Below are 21,097 nucleotides of genomic sequence, written 5' to 3'. Positions count from 1 at the left end.
TTATAGAAAAACGTTTTCCGGTTTGGTTAATATCTTTGTTCATAGTTATATGTTCTTAGAGATTTTGATAGGGGCTGCATGATTTTCAAAACACCTATGAGCATGAATTTTTCTTCATCGATTTTTAAGGAGTCAGAGACGTTCATTTTTTCGTTATTGAGCCGCCACGTTATCAAACAGTTAAGGAGGCGAATAACGTAAAACCAGATACAGATCCAACCGAAAATTATCGGGTGCTGTTCGTTATTCCGAAGGTTCGTTAATCCGAAACACACAAATTCCCTATACCTAGAGGTTCGTTAATCCGAAAATGAAACGGGTTCGTTAATCCGAACATTTGTGGCGTTATTCCGAAGGTTCGTTAATCCGTAGGTTCGTTGATCCGACAATGAAATAGGGTCCGTAACGAACCTTCGGAATAACGGGCTTTTTTTCATTTTCGGATTAACGAACCTTCGGAATAACGAACCTTCGGAATAACGAACTGTAACCAAATTATCACCGTATACTAAATTCTGAACAAAACACACACAAAAAAAGACACAACATAACAAAGCAGCAATAAAATGAATGTGTAACGTATATTTGATAACCCTTTTTGTAAATGCCACAATTCAAGGGATGGTAGAGTTCTGGTTTAGATAAGTATTTAGGTTTTAACTTTTTGCAAGATAATCGAAATCCACATGACCCTGCATCACAAAACCAACAAAAAGTCGTCAGTCATGGATTTTTAGTTAAGGGCAGATTCGTAAAGAGCAGACTCTAAGCTTTGAAATGATGTATAACTCAATTCAAATGGACTCCCCTAACCTATATAAATACTAGAAAGAAAGCACACACTCTGGACTCAAAAGTGTGAACTGAGAAAATAAGAGGCTCTGAAGTACAGGGTCTATATTCAAGCGCTTAATCTTTACCAAGCCGTGCTAGCTGTACAATGAAAGGGACAAAACACAGGATGTAAACCACCAGAGCATCAACAATGAAGAGATTATCAGATTTAGCTGAAATTGAGCATGTTCTATTAACAATTCTGTCCACGATTAATGCCAACTTTCAAAGCAGTCGTGTTATTTCTCAAGTTATTTGACTTGAAAGTGAAGAGTGTGGAAAGGATTTCAACATAGAGGGGACTCTAAGACAAACCCGATCATTCTAATCTCTCCCATAAAAGGGTTGTAGAAAAACTGCCGAAAACATACTTTCCCATCAATGTTATGATCCAAAACTAAAGAATAATGTAATAGAAGAATAGCTCTTTCAGAAAATATAAAAACTCAATATTGACTCGGTTGACCCATTTCACCATTTTTGAGTCCTCCTGTAAAATCAAGGGGTGCGACTTTTTGTTCGTTTTGTGATGCACGGTCACATATACGAAATACTTCAGAGCATACAACTCTAACTGTCTAAGAGGAATTAAGTATTCATTTGATAAAATCGGTTTTGAAATAACTGAGATGTCCAAAATAAAGTAAAAGAAAGATGTCCAAATAAAAGTAGACGAGCCATCACATTTTGATAGGACCTCTTTCGTTTACTTCATTTTGGATATATCGGCCATTTCAAAACCGATTTTCATCAAATAAACTTTTAATTCCTCTTAGAACTATATGTCCTCTAAGTAAGTCATAAAGAGCACGTTGTCAACCTGTTAAATCCTCGCGCAAAAGCGCGTCGCGGTTAACCTTGCTGCACAATGGTCCTTTGATTGGTAACGTATCTGACATGTTTGATGTGCCGTCGCCGTTCTCACACTATTATCTACAATAAAAATATTAATTTTCTCCAACAATTTCTGTTGTGTGATTAATCATTACATTAAGTATTCAAAACTATCTGAGCTTTGTTTTTATTTACAGCATACTTTTTTTTCTAAATGAAGCAAAGCATCATATTGTTATGTAATATTATTTGTCAGTAAGGCACTAGAGGCACTTCTTTTTCTGGCGACATGGGGTATTTAGGGTTACATCAAACTTCGGATCGTATTTCTAATATTATCCCGGATGTCCCAATAGCTTTATTGATATGTATTTTACAGGTCTAACCTCTCGGATGAATTTAACTAAAAAAAGAATATATTTCTGAGGGACAAAATATAGATTTAAACTGTATGAACATGCTGGCGACATGAAAATCGCAGTTTTGCACACTTTTTGGGAGAATGGTCCATTTGCGCTCTCTGTGAGAAGGCAAATCCAGGGCGATTTCCAAACAAGATGACAACTTAATCGTCCGGAAGTCGCAGGGACGTCGTGCGATGTCTTCGAGAAGTCTTCTCAGACGTCTTTTCGGAGACATCTCCGCGACATCCCCACATCGTCGCCGGTATACGGGTCGCCATGAAACAAAGTCGCGACGTCTTGAAAAGTCTCCGCATTTTGGCCTCAACAAAAGAGACGTTTGGGAGACGTCGTGGAGACATATCCGATAGAATATCTCAGGTTCATGGAGACTGTATTACTTGTACTCCCTAAAGACATTTCACAACTCTAATCACAAGCGAAAAAAAAAACCACTTGCACAATGTGAGCACTGAAATATGAGATAGAGTTAAAGGAAGTGACGTCAAGATTGTGAAAATCAATTAACTTTTCAAATTTATTAGCCAACTAGCTCATGTTCAACTAATTCTCACACTTCGTCTGAGTTGAATTTTGTATTTGTTCTCCGTAAGTCAGGCAATGCTGATGTACTGAGAATTAAAGTTAACAAGCCTTCGAATGTTGGGGTTTCTCATGGCGTATATGAATGGATTCGCGCAAGAATTGCAGAATGCTAGGACAATAAACGCACGATCTAGTGGCGAGTATAAGTATGATTCCGAGAGGATACCAAATATGTGAACGAGATAACTCGTGAACAGAGGACCCCAACAAATTATATACACAACAAACACGATGAAGAATATCTGGAGCATGCGTTTCCTGGCGACAAGATGTGTGGACCTGGGGTTTGACCTCTCCTTGCGAGTGTGTTCTTGAAGGTTGAGGTTAGACTGACGTTTTAGCGCGCAAACTGCCAGTACTTGGCTCGTCATCATGGTGACAATCGGGATTATGATGTGGAATATATACAATATGAAGGCTAAAGCTCGTTGCACACTGACAGACTGATCAACCAGCACACACTCCCCTCCTTCTACTTTCGACAAGATAATCATGTCCAAGCACATAGCACCTGCACAGAGCCAGATGAGTATGATGGAGCCCACAATCCTCTTGCGCCTTACAAGCATCTTAAACTTTAGTGGAAACGCTATGGCAAGGTACAACTCTAGTTGTATCAGAGTTAGAGTAAGTATTGACGCATCGATAGAAAGCCACATGAAAAGTGACGTATATATCACCTTACAATACAGATTTCCGAGCCACGAGGCAGGTAATCTAGACACTTGAAACGGGAGAGGAGTCATGAAGACGGACGTCAAAAAGTCGGCGACAGCCAACGCTCCGATCAAGGTGTTGCTTGAGCGATGTCTGTGCCTTCTTTGGAAGACGACAAGGATGACAAGACCGTTGCCAGTGATCCCCAGCACGACAGCCGTGGTCTGAGCAACCGTGATCCACGTCCAGGTCAATGGCCGCCACGCCCATGTTGGCTCCACCCCTTCTATGTCTTCAGGCTCATCAAGATTAACCTCATCTGTGGGGTTCGTCAGGGCGTCTTTACTTTCATAGCTTTGAGTTACAAGTTCTTCCATCAAAGTTGTGAGATACATTTCTCCCCGATTCTTTAGAAGATGACGATGATTTGGATGTAGAGACCCCGTCGAAACGGTAGAAATCTTGACTGGGCGATCCACTGACATGATACCGTCAGACGACGCAGACGTAAGCGATATACTGTCCACCATGAGGTGTTTTTCGGTGTCTTTACCGGTGGCTTGGTAGTGGCCTCTTAGCAGCATGAAGGTAATAAAAACTCGAACGATGTTCCCAGCCATTCTTTGTAGGTACGCAGATGTGATTGCAGCTAATAACATAAACATCACGTAGAGAAAGTGGTGATCAGTGTATTTCATCTAGAAACAAGTTGGAGTGGGCCTATACATTATCATGTCATCATTTAAAAAATGATATTTTGAGATAGTTATGTAGCAAACTACAAAACATATCTGGTGCCAAACGTCAACAGCAAGAGAAAAAAAAAAACCCGTGAAAACATTCTTTCCGTAGTTTTGGTAATGAATAAACGTCCGAGTTGAATAACACATGATATCTTTCCTTCATGTATATTTCATAACTATGTAACATAATTTATGCAAAATTTACACATAAGAGTCTTTTTGCCCAATACTGACTGATGAAAATGACATTTAGTATGATATGTTCGAGTAGCTTGCATAAAAATGATATTGTCATATTTTGGGATGTAGAGTAGAAACGTTTTTATGAACATTTCATTAAGGATTTCAAGATTGAAGATTTTGCAGCTAGTCATCCAGCAAACAGTGCAAATTCTAAACCGATGTACTGTGAGATTCTGGAATCCCATTCGCTTCGCACTGTGACCCATCGGGCTCTAGTCTCCGTTATGTGGAATGCAGACCTTATAGGCGACTTTCGGATGATTTTCAGACTTTTTGCATTTTAACATCACTAAATTGGTTACTGGATGAGGAATAAGAATGGTTTCAAAACTGATAAACAATCACAATAAATAAGGATGATTACACAGCAGCTTCACATAAGAATGTATAATGGTTCGGTGATCAAGGGAGCAGAACCAAAGATGACACCATGCATGAATTCTGCACAGGTGAATTTCAAAAGCAAGTATATCAAAATAAGTATTATAATGGAATTACATTCACCGTATTATGTTTCGGGTTTTTAGACCTGTGGTTTATCTGCTCAAAGACCACAATGAATTTCATAAATCTATACATGGCACTATCGATTTATATACTACATGATGTGAAATGATGTAAATCGTCTGGAATGCTCCTAATAGAATCCTACAGAGAATCTTTATCTAGTGAGTTAGAGTAGCAGAATGACATTTTATTACAATTTTTGACGTAAACATTTATTTCCTTGTGTACATTTTCGAATGAAACTTTTTGAAGAAAGCAATGCATAGCATACTCACCGAGAGTTACGGATGCAAAGTACACAATTCCCTCCGATGAATCGATGTAAGTTCGTACTTGCTTGGAACATCGTATTTAAACCTCTCATCGACTAACAAACAAACAAGGAAATATCACAAGAGCGCTGTCATAATTGCAGAAAACACACTGCGCTTGCGCACTGTTTTCTGATATAAAAGATATCATAGTTAAAGTTTCTTTAGACGTTCGCATAACTTCAGTCTTTCTTCTCTTTTTCTTTCTTGTTTGTACAAAAGTAAGGGAGATTTCTTTGTTTCTTCAGTCTCATGACAATTTAATTTTCTCTCCGGTTCTTTTTTTTTTTTCGTTCAGCTTTCCATTGTACCTTATTTCAGCATTTTTTAGTTTGATTTTTTTCCTTTTGTGCCTTTCGATTATCGAGTCGACTAAAAATATATTTCGCAAAAGCGTTGTTATCATTGCAGAAAACACACTGCGCTTGCGCACTGACTGTTTTCAAGTATGAAGATTTTAACGATAAAGTTTCTCTGGACGTTCGTACAACTTCACACTTTCTTCTCTATTTTCCTTTTTCTTTTTCTTTTTTACGTGAAAGTATCAAAGGGACATTTTATTGTCACTTCAGTTTATCTCTCCTTTTTCCACCCCATCTTTTCATTCCAATTTATTTCAGCATTTTCTAATCTTTCTTTCCTCTTGGGATTTCGACATCTGAACGTCGTCTTTTCAAAACTAAGTTGACCTGCTGTAATCTGCTTTTTGCATTGTTTTTCTGACTGATGCTATTTTTTGTTTGTGTCTCTGTCGATATTTGCCACTGAGCAGAGAAGATGATACAAACTGCAAGCGTCACAAACACAGGTCAAGAGCGATCTTACCTTTCAATACAATTTTGACTCAAACGATCTCTGTGTCCTTTTGACGTATAATGCGATCAAATTCGAATGAGAACTCAGCGAGTAGCTATTAGTATTCATCGTTATACAACGTCTCGGCAAAGATTAATTCTTCGTCTTTTCAACTTAAGTCTGGCACAGCGGGTTGCCTTTTTAACATGTCTGAAGTTGACCTTAAGAACACCGAGAAAACGCCCCTAAGAAGCTTCACACTCACCTTAAATAACCTTTTTTTTCTTTTTTTTTAGTCGTACACTGCGTTAATAACAAAGCCAGTAAAGTAACTTCAGAAACTGCAACGTTACGAAAGCAAATGTAAGATATTCAGGGGGAAAAATTTGTGAGATAAAAGATTGATTTCAGTCTTGTTTGGTCATTACTTTTTCAGTATTGTAAGGAATGCTACGTGGAGTTTTCACGGAATTCTAACAGACACATGGATGGGGAAAAGGTTTAGTTACTATAATGCGTGTGGTGTTGGCTGCCAGAGTGAGCTATGGAAAATAAATATCATAATGGAAAACATTGATTTCGCTGGTGAAATCGAAAACATGGATTAAGCGATACGACAGCTAAGAATTTCCCAATGGTACAATTTTTTCTTGTTTTTTTAGTGTGCATTGTTTTTCCAGATATATGATTATGTATACATTGTGTATTGTATCATATTTCAGGATCTGTATTTTTTTTTTTCAAAATGCTCAATTCCATAACCTGGTGTGTACATTATTTTGTTACTGATGGAAATAAATCAAATTGAACTGAACTGAACTAAACTAAACAGGATGGTTTTTGTACCGAGAATATAATAAGGAGCGTTAAGACAGACGGTACAAGCTGAAATGAGTATTAGGATTACTTGATGACGAGAAAAGAATAAAATAAAAATAAGGTCTTAATCCGGGGTAGCCCCTCTTCAGTGTTTCCACTGCTCTACTAGAGGGCCGCGCCATTATTATTACCCTAGCATTGCCAGGTACCCATTTATACACCTGGGTCGAGAGGGACATTGTGTGTAAAATATCTTGTCCAAGGACGTCAGCACTGGGTGGGATTCGAACACTGGTCCTCCGATCGGGATTCTCATTCAATAATGCCACAGCGCCCCCACGAGAACTAGGATTACTTGAAGACGAGAAACACTGTGAGGGAGAGAGCCAATAGTGGTATATAATAAGACGAGAGGCTGCAAGTGATTATTTTATTAGTAAATTGGATTGTATAGATCACAACATGTGATCTGGAAATAAGTTGCTTCTCCCTATAGGAGGCCTCGTGAGACCTAGAGGTTTACTCAACCAGGGAGGTGATGGGAACCACCTCCTTGACTCAACGGAGACCAGCCCGAACGCAAGAGCCAGTATCGTCGGCCCTACCACTATACATCAGTGTAGTGTCTGCAATGAAACGTCCCGGGAGCGGGAGTAATAGTAATACTATTTTGACCATGGCTGCTTGGCTGAGGTCTGCTTTCTGGGAGCACTCCTCTATAGTTCTTTCTACTGCATGTTAGCTCCTGTCAGATACATAATTATCATTTCATTTCATTTACTTCCTGTATCCAAACGATATCAGCTTATTCCAAAGGAAGACCTTTAATGGACATAAATAAGATGTATAGCAATATTCCGATTTGATATATTTCTGAGTTCAAAAGAATATGAAAAGTAATACAGTATCATAATACTTTGCTCTATGTCTTTCCATTTATATATACATCATTACAGATATGCATGTTTGATTAGTGAAAGTATTTGTATGGGTGTGCGTTTGTGTGTGTGTGTGTGTGTGTGTGTGTGTGTGTGTGTGTGTGGAGAGAGCATAAAGAAGAATAACTTCATTTACATACTTGAAGAATATCAAAATTTTCTAATGATTCTGTGTGTGTGTGTCAGCAATGGCACAGCAATGACACACTTTGACAACATGAAGCTGTAAAAGTTGTGTGCCTTTTATCATTGGTAAAAGCTCATAAGAGTGAAGACTTGGCGTGCACAGTTTCATACCTTCCTCTCCTTCTTTCTTCACCTCTTTAAATGCTTTCATTCCATCAGCCTTGCGTAAACAGCGCCACCACTCTCATATAAAGTTCTCGTCATGACAACAATGGTTGCCCGAAAGACCCGAAAGATCAAAATTAGTCCCACATACTAGTAGGCCTACATGTATAATTTTATACCAAGCCAAGTAATGAGGGAAATCCCTATGATTCCATACGTTTACTTGGTCGAATAACACCAATATTGTGATAGATGATACATTCCTGCTGTAATTGAAAAAAAAAACTTTAAAAAAAACCCACCCAACCGTAAGAGTAATCTGCTTTTGCTCTTGCTTCTTTTGCAATGTGTCTGAAAATGCGTTATGTCTCGATCACGTTACATTTAGCATGCTTAACATATACATCTGGCTTTCTGTGTGTCGAAAAACTTATACAGAAACACGTCATTAGAATCTTTGATATTTTTTTTTTTACCTTCATCCATCGTTTCATTGCGTGAACGCCTTCTGCTGTTATTGATAAGAGTGGATCGCAAGACACACCATCACAGACGAGACTTTACTATAATGGCTATTCTCATGTCAAACGAGTAAGAGTATGAGTTTTATACAATCACAGTCTGGCTTTTCGCGAGTTTGTTTCGTTTCTCCAAGCCAATCTGTCCTTAGCAGTGGAAATAAGTGAAGCTTATACTCACACTACTTATGCACTTTGTATGAATCTGTAGTGCAACAAATAACAATGATAGCTAAAGCACACCTTTCCACTGTGCCGATATTGCACAACCAAGGACAGTCAGTCCCCTTTTTACGTGTGCATGAGGGCGGGTACCACATCTTCAAAGTAGGTATTACTATCATGACTATACATCTCCCTGGAAAGCACATCGCCGAAAGCTGTTGGGAAATCCCTAGGCGATTTGAAAGCTAAACCATACAATAAATTACAGTCGTTTCCTGCATTGTCATTGTGTGTAGGCTTTCTGCCTGGTGAAAGAGTTGTCACAGGTAAAAGTTGAAATTTTCTGTAGGACTAGTTAAAGTATTCAAAGACAGATACTGGGATGCCATTTTCGCTGTTTCGTATGATGCAACCACCCCCCCCCCCCCCCCTTTCCGAAGAAAAGGTGGAGAAACGCGAAATGTACATGCCTTGCCAAGTATATTCCAAAGAATGTACCTTATTTGTGAGCATTTAAGACGTCAGATCCCCCTTCTTATATAATCAACGATTCAGTGCTCTTTGTGGTACCTGTAATCAATAAATATGTCAAGTCTATAGTTTCGGTACATACTTTAATTACCACATTGATACTATCCGTCGTAATTTCCTAAACATCTTCTAGATGGTTGATGGACTCATCATGCGGGTGTAAAAACCAAAAGGGTCATCACACCTAATCACGTGATCGAAACTGCTCCGCATAGCTCTATGACAGTCCCAGCCGAGAGATGCAAATGAATAGGCTCGATCCTGAACAGTTCATCGCTCATATACTAAAGTAGCCTGGCCATAGTCAGTAAAGTCCTAGGTAGCGGTGCTCAACACTGTCTGGCACGTACATGTTCGAGCTTCAGAAGGAGTTCAAGACAAATACTTCCTGCACTCAAAACAACAAACACGACGAGAAGAAGGAATTGAAGAAACTGACGACGTGAGAAAAAAAAATAGGAGCAGAAGTAGAAGTAGAAGTAGCAGGAGGGAAGCGCATCAAGATGACAGAAGGTGTCATAGTGATCTTGAACGGGACCACAAACGGGTCTGGTACGACGCCCGGCGACGATCCTGGTACTTCTCAGATCCTTAAGGTCCTAGGAGCGTTAAGGTGACAACCATTTTGATACAATTGTAGATTGCAATAACCGATCTGCATTCACATTTTTTCTCCTTTTAGTGCTTTACGTAATTATTGGACAGTATAGTCTTCGCTTTCTTTTTCACTGGCTTTTACTATCTCTGCAGGTATATGCTTCTTGGTGTCATGTGTCAAAGGTCAAAAGGTCACTCTTATATCTGATACTTTCCTTGCGTGGCCCTGTGCTTCATCTCAAAGTTAGTTATATTTTCTTGATTCAATACTCTTTTTTTCTAATTCATAGGGATTTTTTTTTTATGCTGGCAGAAGTGTAAAATTTCCCTGTCAGCCTCCAAGACTGTACAACAACGAGTGTAATCATTATACGTTTCATTTCATTTATTTAATTTCCAACAATTTATAATTTCAGCACAAACTCTGCATAGTGAACAAAGTTATACAAAATCAATGAGGCTCATTACTTATAATAACTTAGGGAACATAGTGAACGGAATTACAAACAAATAACATGTAAAATGTGACATTTATGAAAAGAAAATGTTGTCGGAAATGGAATGAAATATCAAATGCAATGAAATATCAAAGGTGACTGCCTTCCCTAACATAATGATTACGGGTCTTCAGTATTACTTTTTTACTTGTCTATTTATATCAATCTTGTGGCGGAAATGTTAGTCTGTTAGTGTTAAAATGTACCATTCTCGTCATTGATTATACCAAACATGTCGAATACTGAAATATTGTTTGAGAGGTACTCTCTGTTTTTTACTGTAATTGATTAGAGCATGTTTCACTTTCATTTACTTCAGTTCTCTATTCCAAATTACGATTGATTTGTGTCGTGAGGCCCCTATCATCATAATTATACACACATACATCACATTTCAGATTTATATTGTGACACACAAATTTTGCAAGTCACTTTCAGAGTTGGAAATTCATTCCTTATTTCTGTGAATTCATTTCTTTTCAATTTTCCTTACAGATTTTGATATTAACTCACAGATAAACATTTGCGACTAAAGGTCATCAAAAAACCCCGATTCAATACCAATCCTATACCAAGAGAATAGAAACGAAAATACGTGACAGTTACAATCATGATATTATTCAAGCATCAACGTGGTTACAAAAAACAAAGGAAGAGAAAGATGATACAGCCTTTTGTTTTGAGTCCTGTAATGGTTTTGGAATGGCTTAGACATAAATGATCATGTACTTACAACAGTTGTTGGTGTTCAAAGTCGAATCCTCCCGGTGAGTGATTCTCTTCTGGTCGATCAAGGCTATCCGGGCCAAAATGCATCAATCCCTGAATCACAATGATTCCAACACTGCTACACTGAACTTCCCAATTTTGAAGTGACGTAGCCTGATCCTGAGTGTTCAGCAATATGTGGCATCTGAATTTTGCACTTAAACATTGCATATTTATACATTTATTGGACCACAGGTCTCCATGTAAAATAAGTCAAATGAGGTGGAAAGTTTTCACAGAAGTCCTGCCCCCCCCCCCCTTTCCTTATTTACTGGCATTTTTTTGCCTGTCAAAACTTTATTAACCGTTTTGTTTTGCACTGGTCAAGCCTCCGCTTGACGTCATTACTTCCTGTCCACGGAAACCAAGAATTTTCTGAGATGGTCCTGTTTTGACCAAGCTGTAAACTTGTGCTGCTACGTCCTGAATGACGTCCACATTCCAGACAGTGTGAAGGATACCTTTTTCTCGTATTTTGACGTCACATTATAAAGGGTCTACTCATTCTAAAGACATCGATGCAGATCTAATTCCAAGTCACTGTCTTTTACTTTGATTGTGCATCATAAAATCTCCTTATTTGGTCATGCTGATGCAGGCTTGTGTCTTTGAAGTCGCAGTACTTTTCTAACCATTACGGCAATATCAATTTCTTACATGATAAACATTAATAAGATGAGACAAATTATTACGTGATAAATACAAAATATGTCATATCATGACAGACATCGCGGGGCACTCCGGTCCGTGCACCGTGGCACGCGGCTTCATGGCTCTGTCCGCCTTGGCTCGGTTCGCTTTGGGAGCATCCAGTCCAACCCGAGCTATACGCTCTATACATGGCGCGCTTTGAAGACTATGAATAATAGTTCTGATTTCTACTTTAAGAGGTTCGCGAACTTGAGAATAGCAATTAAGAGGCCGTCATTGTGAGTATTCAATGAGACAATCACCTTTGCGTGCGTAGGCCTGTACACCGAAAGTGAAGTGACGCAATTTGTCATTGACGAGAGTAGCATCTATTTCTGATACCATTCAGTGCTATGCGTGTTTTGTTACCAAAATCGCATTATAGAAACGTGCATGGAAATCAGCCGTTGCCTTAAATACCAGATTCGCTGGCTGCCGTTTGGTAATCGCTCAGCCCTCGGTATATGAAATTTCATAAATTGTATAATATGTTTGAAGCGATTCCAGGAACTATCAAAAGAGGATAAGAGCAGATAAGGTCAGGGTTGAACTTAGAACAAAGAATGAGGTAAAGCGTTCGATGGTTTAATCTGTCGGTGAGCAAAGAAAACATGCATGCACTATCAGTATAAATATATCAAGTCATTGATGCATTTTAAACAAATAAAAAATCCAAACAAATCAAATCGATATCAGAAAGGGGTATTTAATATATTAAAGAGGCAACGATCATCAGCTCGGTTCCCCTTGGCGTGTGTACTCAGCCTAAAAGAAAGTAAACACTTTTTCAAGTTTATATTTCTCATAGTATATATATTTGGCTAAAACTTAATGTATCATATCAGGGAGGTGAGCTCACTGATTTATACCATATTGAAGGTAATTTAATTAGCCATCAGTCTGGTAGGTCAATAAAGAGGAAAACTTTACGCATGAGTGAACACCTTTGTTTTTATATTCCAAGGCACAAAAGCAAAAATTGCAAAAATGAACAAGTTTTCATTCATGCGTAAGTGCTCTTCGACAATAAGAACAAGAGACAAATTTAGCACAATTAGCTACATGACTTAAGTTGCAAAAATAAAGCTTTCATCTCTTTAATATCTTTGCCTCCCAAAATATCAATCAAAGCCTAAAATAAGGGAGAAAAATGAAGAATCTTGGGTCAAACCCAGATTCAAATGAAATAAGGGAAGGAGCAATATTAACAAAAATGGTAGAAATTTCTATTTGTTTTCATATGACAAAATTTGTAAGTAATATCAATTGGTTCTTAAATTTATCTCGTGAATTCTTAAATTTCTAAGTAAAAAGAGTGAAATAAGGAAATTTTGTTTATTTAGTCATCTGTATGTCATTACTCTCTATGTCGTTAAATTCTTATTTCCCCCCTTAAATTTCCCACTTTGTTATTATTTGGGGTTATAGATAAAGAGTGTCCATAATACTATTATGATATAATACTTAGATGGCATTACAGGGCCTACGGATCATGTAAGAAGAACGAGTGATGGGCGTCGTAAGATTCGATTCGTTCTATCAACCTATATCGCATTCTACGACCACAGAGAGAGGAAGTATCTCCATAAGAAAATGTCAACGTTGTTGGGAACATCCCTCCATCAGTGGTTGGTATCCGCAACATACATGCGTGCATGGTCAAGTCTGAAATTTTCATTTGTTGTTGTTGTTGTTGTTGTTGTTGTTGTTGTTGTTGTTGTTGTTGCTTAAAAGACATGCACATTCAGACAGCGGTGTTTGCAGTCGGGAATGAAAGAAAACTAAAAATCTGATTCATTTAAGTTTGTTTTCCTTGCAGTTTGGCGGTGATAATGATTTGCGCCATAACGTTCAACATCACTGCGTTGACGACGATAATTCGTGTGCCGAGTCTGAGGCAAAAGCCCCATAATCTGCTCTTATTCAACTTGGCCGTGGCGGATACCAGCATGGCTTTACTTGTCATGCCGTTTTCCTTGAACGCCATCTTAGACGATGGGGAGTATCTGAAAGGTCAACGTGCAGCTTGTCGGGTGAGTTTACATACACTGAAGTTGAAGCGCACATAGCACGACCTGTCCACCTGGCCATTGTACACTACACGACTTTGCCACGATTTCAATGGGCAATACGACCGTAAGAGTGACGTTACCAGGCTCGCCAGTTTCCAGTTGCGCGACTGGATCCCAATGCCAGTCGTGAAGATTTGACAAGATGAAATTTCACGCCAGACGTAGACTTTCAGCCAATCACGCTACATTAGCAGGGCGGACGCAACCACCCCCCCCCCCCCCCCTGGTTCACGCCAGACGTAGACTTTCAGCCAATCACGCTACATTAACAGAGCCGGCGCATCCCCCCCCCCCCCCCCCCCCCCCCGTTCACGCCAGACGTATAGACTTTCAGCCAATCACGCTACATCAACAGGGCCGGCACAGCCCCCCCCCCCCCCCCCCCCCCCCCACACACACACACACATTTTTCGCAGAAAATAAAGGGTTTGACTTTTGTTGTTTGTAGTTTTGTGTGTTTTATCGGCCGATTTTAGGAGGGAAATGGCATCCACAAGACTTAGTGTGTGACGAATTTGTTTTGTTTTTGTTTTCTGTTTTGTTTTCTTGTTTTGTTTTGTTCTGTTCTGTGTTTTTTGCCTGATGTTTCTGTTTATTTTTTTTATTTCCCCCCTTTTTTTTTTGCTTGTCAGTCTTTTAAACCCGGAAGTGGCACTGTATACCCAGAAACTGGGCCTCCTCACTTTTAAAAACGTAGCGCTTGCCAAAGTGCACTAACGCCAGTTTTATTGCTGTCATCGTACTCGGTCCTGCTTGCCTCCAGAGTCGTGTGACCAGTCAGGTCGTGAAGAGGCAGTTTCTTGTCCTGGGCAAGTTGAAAGCAATTGAGCTTTTTGTCTTCTTGCCCTGACGGATGCGACCCTGCGAGCTCGACAAGTCGTCTTTGCCTTTTCACTGCCAAGCTTTCGGAGGTAATGTTTTAGAAAGAAAAAAGGAAATGTATTAAAATTGGAAGGCTTTTGAACGGAAAACGAGATAATTTCTCGGCTCCTCGTACATTTCGAGTATTTATATACAAAAAAGATTGAAAGGAAAGAGTGCAAGAAGGTAAGATCTCGTACAACCTTTTACGTTCTTCTTTCATCTTTGTCTATATCATATTACAGCTGATTCACATTAGTGACTGCATATAATATTTAACTGTATTAATCCTTGTATAGAATAAAATTACATTGATCTCGTATCGTACTTTGTTTTTCCTTTCAGATGAGTGCGTTTATAATGAGGATCCTAACTCCATCTAATGTGTTCACTGTAATCGCCATTGGTTTCGATCGCGTTCTCATCGTGACTTCATCGAAAATTCTTCCGCGAGGTCGCCTGAGGGTTGCCGTACTAATAACATCTATATGGCTACTCAGTGTTGCATCAGCTCTTCCTTGCAACTTTGGAGTTTCGTCATGCGTAGATTACCAACATCCTTCACGTTGTTGTGACGTTGGATTTTCATCCCTGGATGATGTCATAACAATTGAGGCCATAGTAATGCTATGCATTACTCTACCATCGCTGATAACATCATACAGTGTTATATTCGTTTGTCTTCGGCGCCAAGCGAAAAAGCTGAAAGAGCCGAAACGCGGGCCGGTTATTTCTGAACCCATACTGACGTCCGCCTTACCCTCCAATCCCTCGGGACTGCGTCGTGTGAGATTCAATATGGCCAGTCTGGACAACGACGAGCAGGTCGATATCCACGATTCCACGCGTTCCATTCCCGAGTTGACCTCGGCTAACTGTATTCCAGGGAACTCCAATGAGCCATCAGTAGCGGCCCGTGGACTTCTGGTTGGGCTGCTGGTTCGAAACGGACGAAAGTATCAGATCGGGCGCGACGGCAGAGATGATTCTCCATCCGTATCCACCTGTGGCCTGAACGAAAGAGGCCCGGATGTAGGAGAGGAAACTTCAGGCGACAATTATTGTGAGGATTCAGTAGTGTCGAAGGGAAACCCCGTAGAACGTTCCACGGAGCCTGGTCAGGACAAGCATTCGGAAATCAGTATGACTCCTCGCACGAAGAGAAAGCATGTCAAGAGGAAAGCTTTGAAGAGACAGTACTTGGCTCACAGAAAGGTGGCGATGATGGGTGAGGGTCTTACCACTTCCAATTGTCTTTAAAAAAAAGTATGCATTGACGAGCAGTCTAAATCTCCCTTCTGCTTTAGGCAAGATTTATCTAAAATCATTTAACTTGCCATGATGAAAGCAGAGAACTGAAATTATTGGCTAAGGCTTTAGACTTCCTAAAGTTGAGCGTGATCTATTGAGTAAAGTGGAGCTCCTCAAAATTACTCCTCCTGAACAGGATTCAATAACTTGGAATTCTGTCTCACGCACACATCTTCGGAATAGGGCCTAGATTATAATCTGACAATCTTCTCTCATCTGACCAGATGTATAAATATGTCCTGTACTAGACAGTCCCGGATTATACTTGTACAATCGCCTTTTTCACTTTATATTGTTGTTCACAATTGTTGGTTGTTTTTTTTTTCTTTACAGTCACATACTCTATAGGTACTCTACACTCTGAGACAAATAGATACAACTTTGCACCTCAACGTGTGATTGATTGCAACTTTAGAGGTGCTCACCTGGTCTGAAAAGTGCAAAGTTGCGCCCGTAAAGGTGCTAGAGTTATTGTGTCACACGTAAAAGTGGAAAACGAACCTATTTCTCATAGAGTGTAGTCTCAGATTATAATCATCTTCACTGTCACTTCACACAACCACCCTCGTATAGTTTAACGAAATAGTCAAGCTGTTATCGAGGTTAAATCTTTACCGTTCAAATCCAGGGCCTCTAATTCATAAAATTTGTTAAGATAGCAAGTCTTGCTGAAAGGAAGTAAAGGAAGCTTGGAAGGAAGTTGGATTCTTGTCGGTACAAAGCATGGCATTTGCTTCTCCAACAATATAGTTGGTATCAATGCATTTTTAAAAAAATAAAATGGGGCATTTGGAATGATAATTATGGCTTGTACTCTATAGAGGCTCCCGTAGAGGTGACTATGACCATGTTGTTACTGTCATTGTTATCGGTGTACTGATCATGGAAACTCGTTTTTCGTGGTGCACAAGCTAGGTTGCACACACGCACACGCGCGCACACACAAACAACCGACAAACATGTAAAAGATAAATGATGGTCGAACCATGCAGGGAATTGGCAGAAGTCTCGCTTCTACGATATACTTCCAGGTCGAACAGCAGAAATATCTCTAAAAACATCACATATAACACGATAGATGCCTTTCAACATTTTGAATTGAGAATATTTTTCTTGTAAACCCCCATTGTTTACATGTTACACATACATTTCTTTACAGGCGTTATGCTGGTGCTGGCATCATCGGTATGCTATCATCCTTATGCGTTAGTTAGACTGATCGACTACTTCATTAAAGCTTGGACTACCCCTGACTGGCTCGGCGTTCTAACCAAATGGCTTTCGTACAGTATCACCGTCGTTGACCCGCTAATCTACACATTTATGAACAGGCGTGCTAGAAAGGAGTTGGATCATTACAGAAGTACGCTGAAGAAAACCTTTTCTCGAAAGCAGCGTGAGAAAGTAGTAAAGGAGAAAATCAACGAAAAAAATGTGATCGAGTAGTTTGGCCATACATTATCAGAAGCTTTGGATGTCATTTCATATACTAGATACAGTATAATATCCAGATCAAAATATAACACGACAGACATTATGCGTGTGGAATACATTGTAGCTTCAATATTATTGTATGTCCTACATCGTACTTAACATGATATCCGGCCAAGCTGTTAACTACTAAATATCATAACTTGTGCACAGAGGAAATTAATTGCCACTTATGATCTTTGTGTCACAGACGAAAGACATTCAGATTGTCGCGGTGAATCAAGTGACTTTATGATCCCGGGACTTTCTTTACCCGTCAAACTTCAATAGACTGTGATGGACAGATTTGGGGTAGACCTACTTACGATAGACAAGTACAAATTTGAGGGAATAATAAAAGAGATGACTGCATGCTGTTTTTTGCTGTTGTTGTTGGAGATACTTACAAACAGTTATTGCGTTTGAGTCTATGAAAAGAATAGCACAAGCGTATATAAGAACAGATACAGGAGTGACCAGTAATAGTGACCCTGAACATAATTGTATAAGTTAATCTTAATTAGTCCCCCTCCCCACTCTTGCTAGCAACTTTGCATTGCAAATGAACTATTGCATCTTTTGAAATCATGTTCGAAAGTGAAAACATTCCTTGTGATGACGCCATTCATGTGTCACGTAGGCCTATACGCTAATAGAGCTTTGATTAACTACCAAATACTAAGACACAATTCGTTTGTGTAGCTATCGTCTTATAACGCGATACAAGAAATTAGTCTATAGTATCAACATAGGTTTATGAATAAGAAATGTTTCTATATATACAGTAATATCACATATTTGTACTGTGGTTTAAGAAGATGCTGTCAAAAACGGTAACATGCCAATAATGCATCATACACTGTGTTAAAAGTAAGATATTAGTGGAAAAATGAGCAAAGAAAATGGGATTCCATTGATGGAATCGAGCAAAGAAAATGGGATTCCATTGATGGAATCCCATTTTCTTTGCTCATTTTTCCATTAATATATTCTTTCTGTTCAGTTTATTCTGTTTTCATTAACTTTTGTTAAATGTAAAATATATAACATTTCGTATTTTTCTATTTCTGTCTATTCCTACGATTTTACTCTGTAAAAATAATCAGAATTTGAACATGGTCTGTGTAAATATCAAAGATATGGGTAAGGATCATTGTGGGAAGACCATTAAATCTTCTATTGCAGCTTCAATTGTGGCATGTCGTGACGAGTTGCACATTAAATGTTGAACTGATCCTTAGAAACAAGTCAATCACATTTACACTGGTAATTATGTGTATGATATCACGTGATTGAAAGTATTTAATTGTCATTTCTACTCCGAACTATTCATCTGAAGGACCCTTATGATTCTTTAATATCCTTTGCACTTTCTCCTCCCTTCACGTTGTTACTTTAAAAGATTTCGATTTGGGTACTTATACACCTCTACCTATAATTTTTTTATAATAGTTATGATAATATCCGATATATATCTTTATTGTATTTTCATTGTATAACATTACTAACTTATATGTGTGATAATATCTAATATACATTTATATTGTATAATATTATACTTTATGATTGGTCGAATACATTGATGTAAGGGTAGCGGAACGATTTTGAGGGTGGGGGAGCTGCGCAATAGGGCGGGGAGGGGAGGGGGTCAAAGTCAATAGTGCCCCCACCCCCGCACACACCCACACACACACACACACACACACACACACAAACACACACACAAACACACACACGCCAAAGATGGGAAGACTCTAAGGACGAAATCTTTAGAAATTTGTGGGTGTTGTGATTTTTTTTTCTAATTGTCGTGAACTATAACCCACACTTTTTTTCCTATTCTTGCGTGCACGGGAAAAGCCTATTCTATACTCCATATCTAGCCCAGAGAAACTGGAGTTTGAAAATAACATTTTACCTCTACAAAATGTATTTAACAAAAAAGCTGTAGGCCTATAGCCTACATGCTCTTTCGAGTACTTTTCTAATAAAACCGCAATTTGAGTTAATTTTGATGGGTTATGTAGTGCATTCAATATCATGTATTACTTACAAAAGATGAATTTGTATCTATTTGTTTGTGTGTATGTGTGTGTGATGTATTATCATGAGGCGCCATTCGCCATCAATGCAACGATGGGTGCACATCACGAGACCGACCCCACGAGTCATACAGCCCAAGGGTTATACCGCCCTCAAGTCATACAGCTCACTAATTATACAGCCCACGAGTTCGACATCATGTAAAATAGGCTTATGAGTTATACAGCCTTCAAGTTATTGGATGGGTGAGGGATCCCAGATCTTCAATTTGCAGCGAGTTTACGATATAAGTTTATATAAACAACAATAGAAAATCTCAAGAAATCTAACGGCTTTGAAAATGATGACACTATCTAATCGTATCATTTTGCCTGTTTTGCATGCGTACTTTATCCGACTAAGGCTTAACTATGATTTAGAAATATGTCAGAGACTATTGTTGAACGACGATTGTAATTGGTTACAAGGTAATTTCATGCAATTATTTACAACATTGCCCTTGTTCATATGACGAAAATGCACCCGACAGTACGTTATTTTCCCTTTTTATGTCATTAATGCAACACCCTGTACAGTACAAAGGCCTACATAAAAATTATGTAGTAGAATTGCAGATGGCGCTGTTGAGCCTATCGATCGCATACAATTGTGCCTTCTGTTTGCCTAGTGTCGATCGGTCTCGTGAGCCTCTTTTGCGTAGTATCGGTCTTGTGAGTTGTGTGTGTGTGTGTGTGTGTGTGTGTGTGTGTGTGTGTGTGTGTGTGTGTGTGTGTGTACAGTGTATAGTGTGGATCTCGTGGGCTTTGTTTACGTAGTGTCGGTTTCGTGAACCTTTTGTGTGTAGTGTCGAACTCATGGTTTGTATAACTAGTGAGCTAATGGGCTATATGATTCATTTTCAATGTTGGTCTCGTGGGCCGTGTGACTCGTGGGCGTGGATGTGACACCCACGTGGGATGACCCGGCAACGATACGTTTTTGGACTGACTCCAATGTCCAGTTCATTCTATATAAATGATAACGGCAATTTCACACTTTCGTAACTTATCGTTTGATGTGTAGAATGTCAAAATGAAATGAAATAAAATGAAGTGTGGAACAAGAGTAGAGATTTTATGGGGGAACCTCCTACTTTAATCTAGTTTCATCAACATGCCAAAATAACACCGAAAACGGGATGAATCAACCCCAAGATGAGGCTTCACAACGTCTCACAAGCACACCATGAAAGGTTCTGTCATTCTTTAAAGGGGAAGGCTAGTAACTGATCAGTGGGAATCAGTGGAAATGCTGGGAGATGATTGTTCCAATTCTTATGGGATTCATTCAAGAGTTCATTGTATATCTATTGTTGTGTGAAAATGATTTGCTTCAGAATGGTCTCATAGTCAAGTAATGTGCAGTTTATCAATGCTTCCAGGTTAGCGTCCCTGGTCAGTGACGGAGCATTAATCTGCACATTACTTGAATATGAGACCGTTCTGAAGCAAATCATTTTCACACAACAATATATATACAATGAACTCTTGAATGAATCCCATAAGGATTGGAACAATCATCTGCCAGCATTTCTACTGATTCCCACTGATCAGTTA

General features: G+C 39.1%; 1 protein-coding gene across 1 annotated transcript; it reads left to right on the top strand.

Annotated features, from left to right (window-relative positions):
• The first annotated feature begins 9,524 nt into the window (after positions 1-9,524).
• Positions 9,525-18,104, top strand: LOC139710072 (5-hydroxytryptamine receptor 1A-like). Its single transcript, XM_071622017.1, has 4 exons — positions 9,525-9,806; positions 13,565-13,778; positions 15,024-15,906; positions 17,149-18,104. Exons 1-4 carry the CDS (start codon positions 9,697-9,699, stop codon positions 17,433-17,435), a joined length of 1,494 nt encoding a protein of 497 aa, XP_071478118.1. The 5' UTR covers positions 9,525-9,696; the 3' UTR covers positions 17,436-18,104.
• Positions 18,105-21,097: the final 2,993 nt, after the last annotated feature.

This window comes from Diadema antillarum, unplaced genomic scaffold (genome assembly GCF_040938485.1).
Source record: "Diadema antillarum isolate AM-2024a unplaced genomic scaffold, OU_Dant_1.0 seq00001497_RagTag, whole genome shotgun sequence".
Taxonomy (NCBI): domain Eukaryota; kingdom Metazoa; phylum Echinodermata; class Echinoidea; order Diadematoida; family Diadematidae; genus Diadema; species Diadema antillarum.
This window is presented reverse-complemented; position numbering and strand designations above follow the sequence as displayed.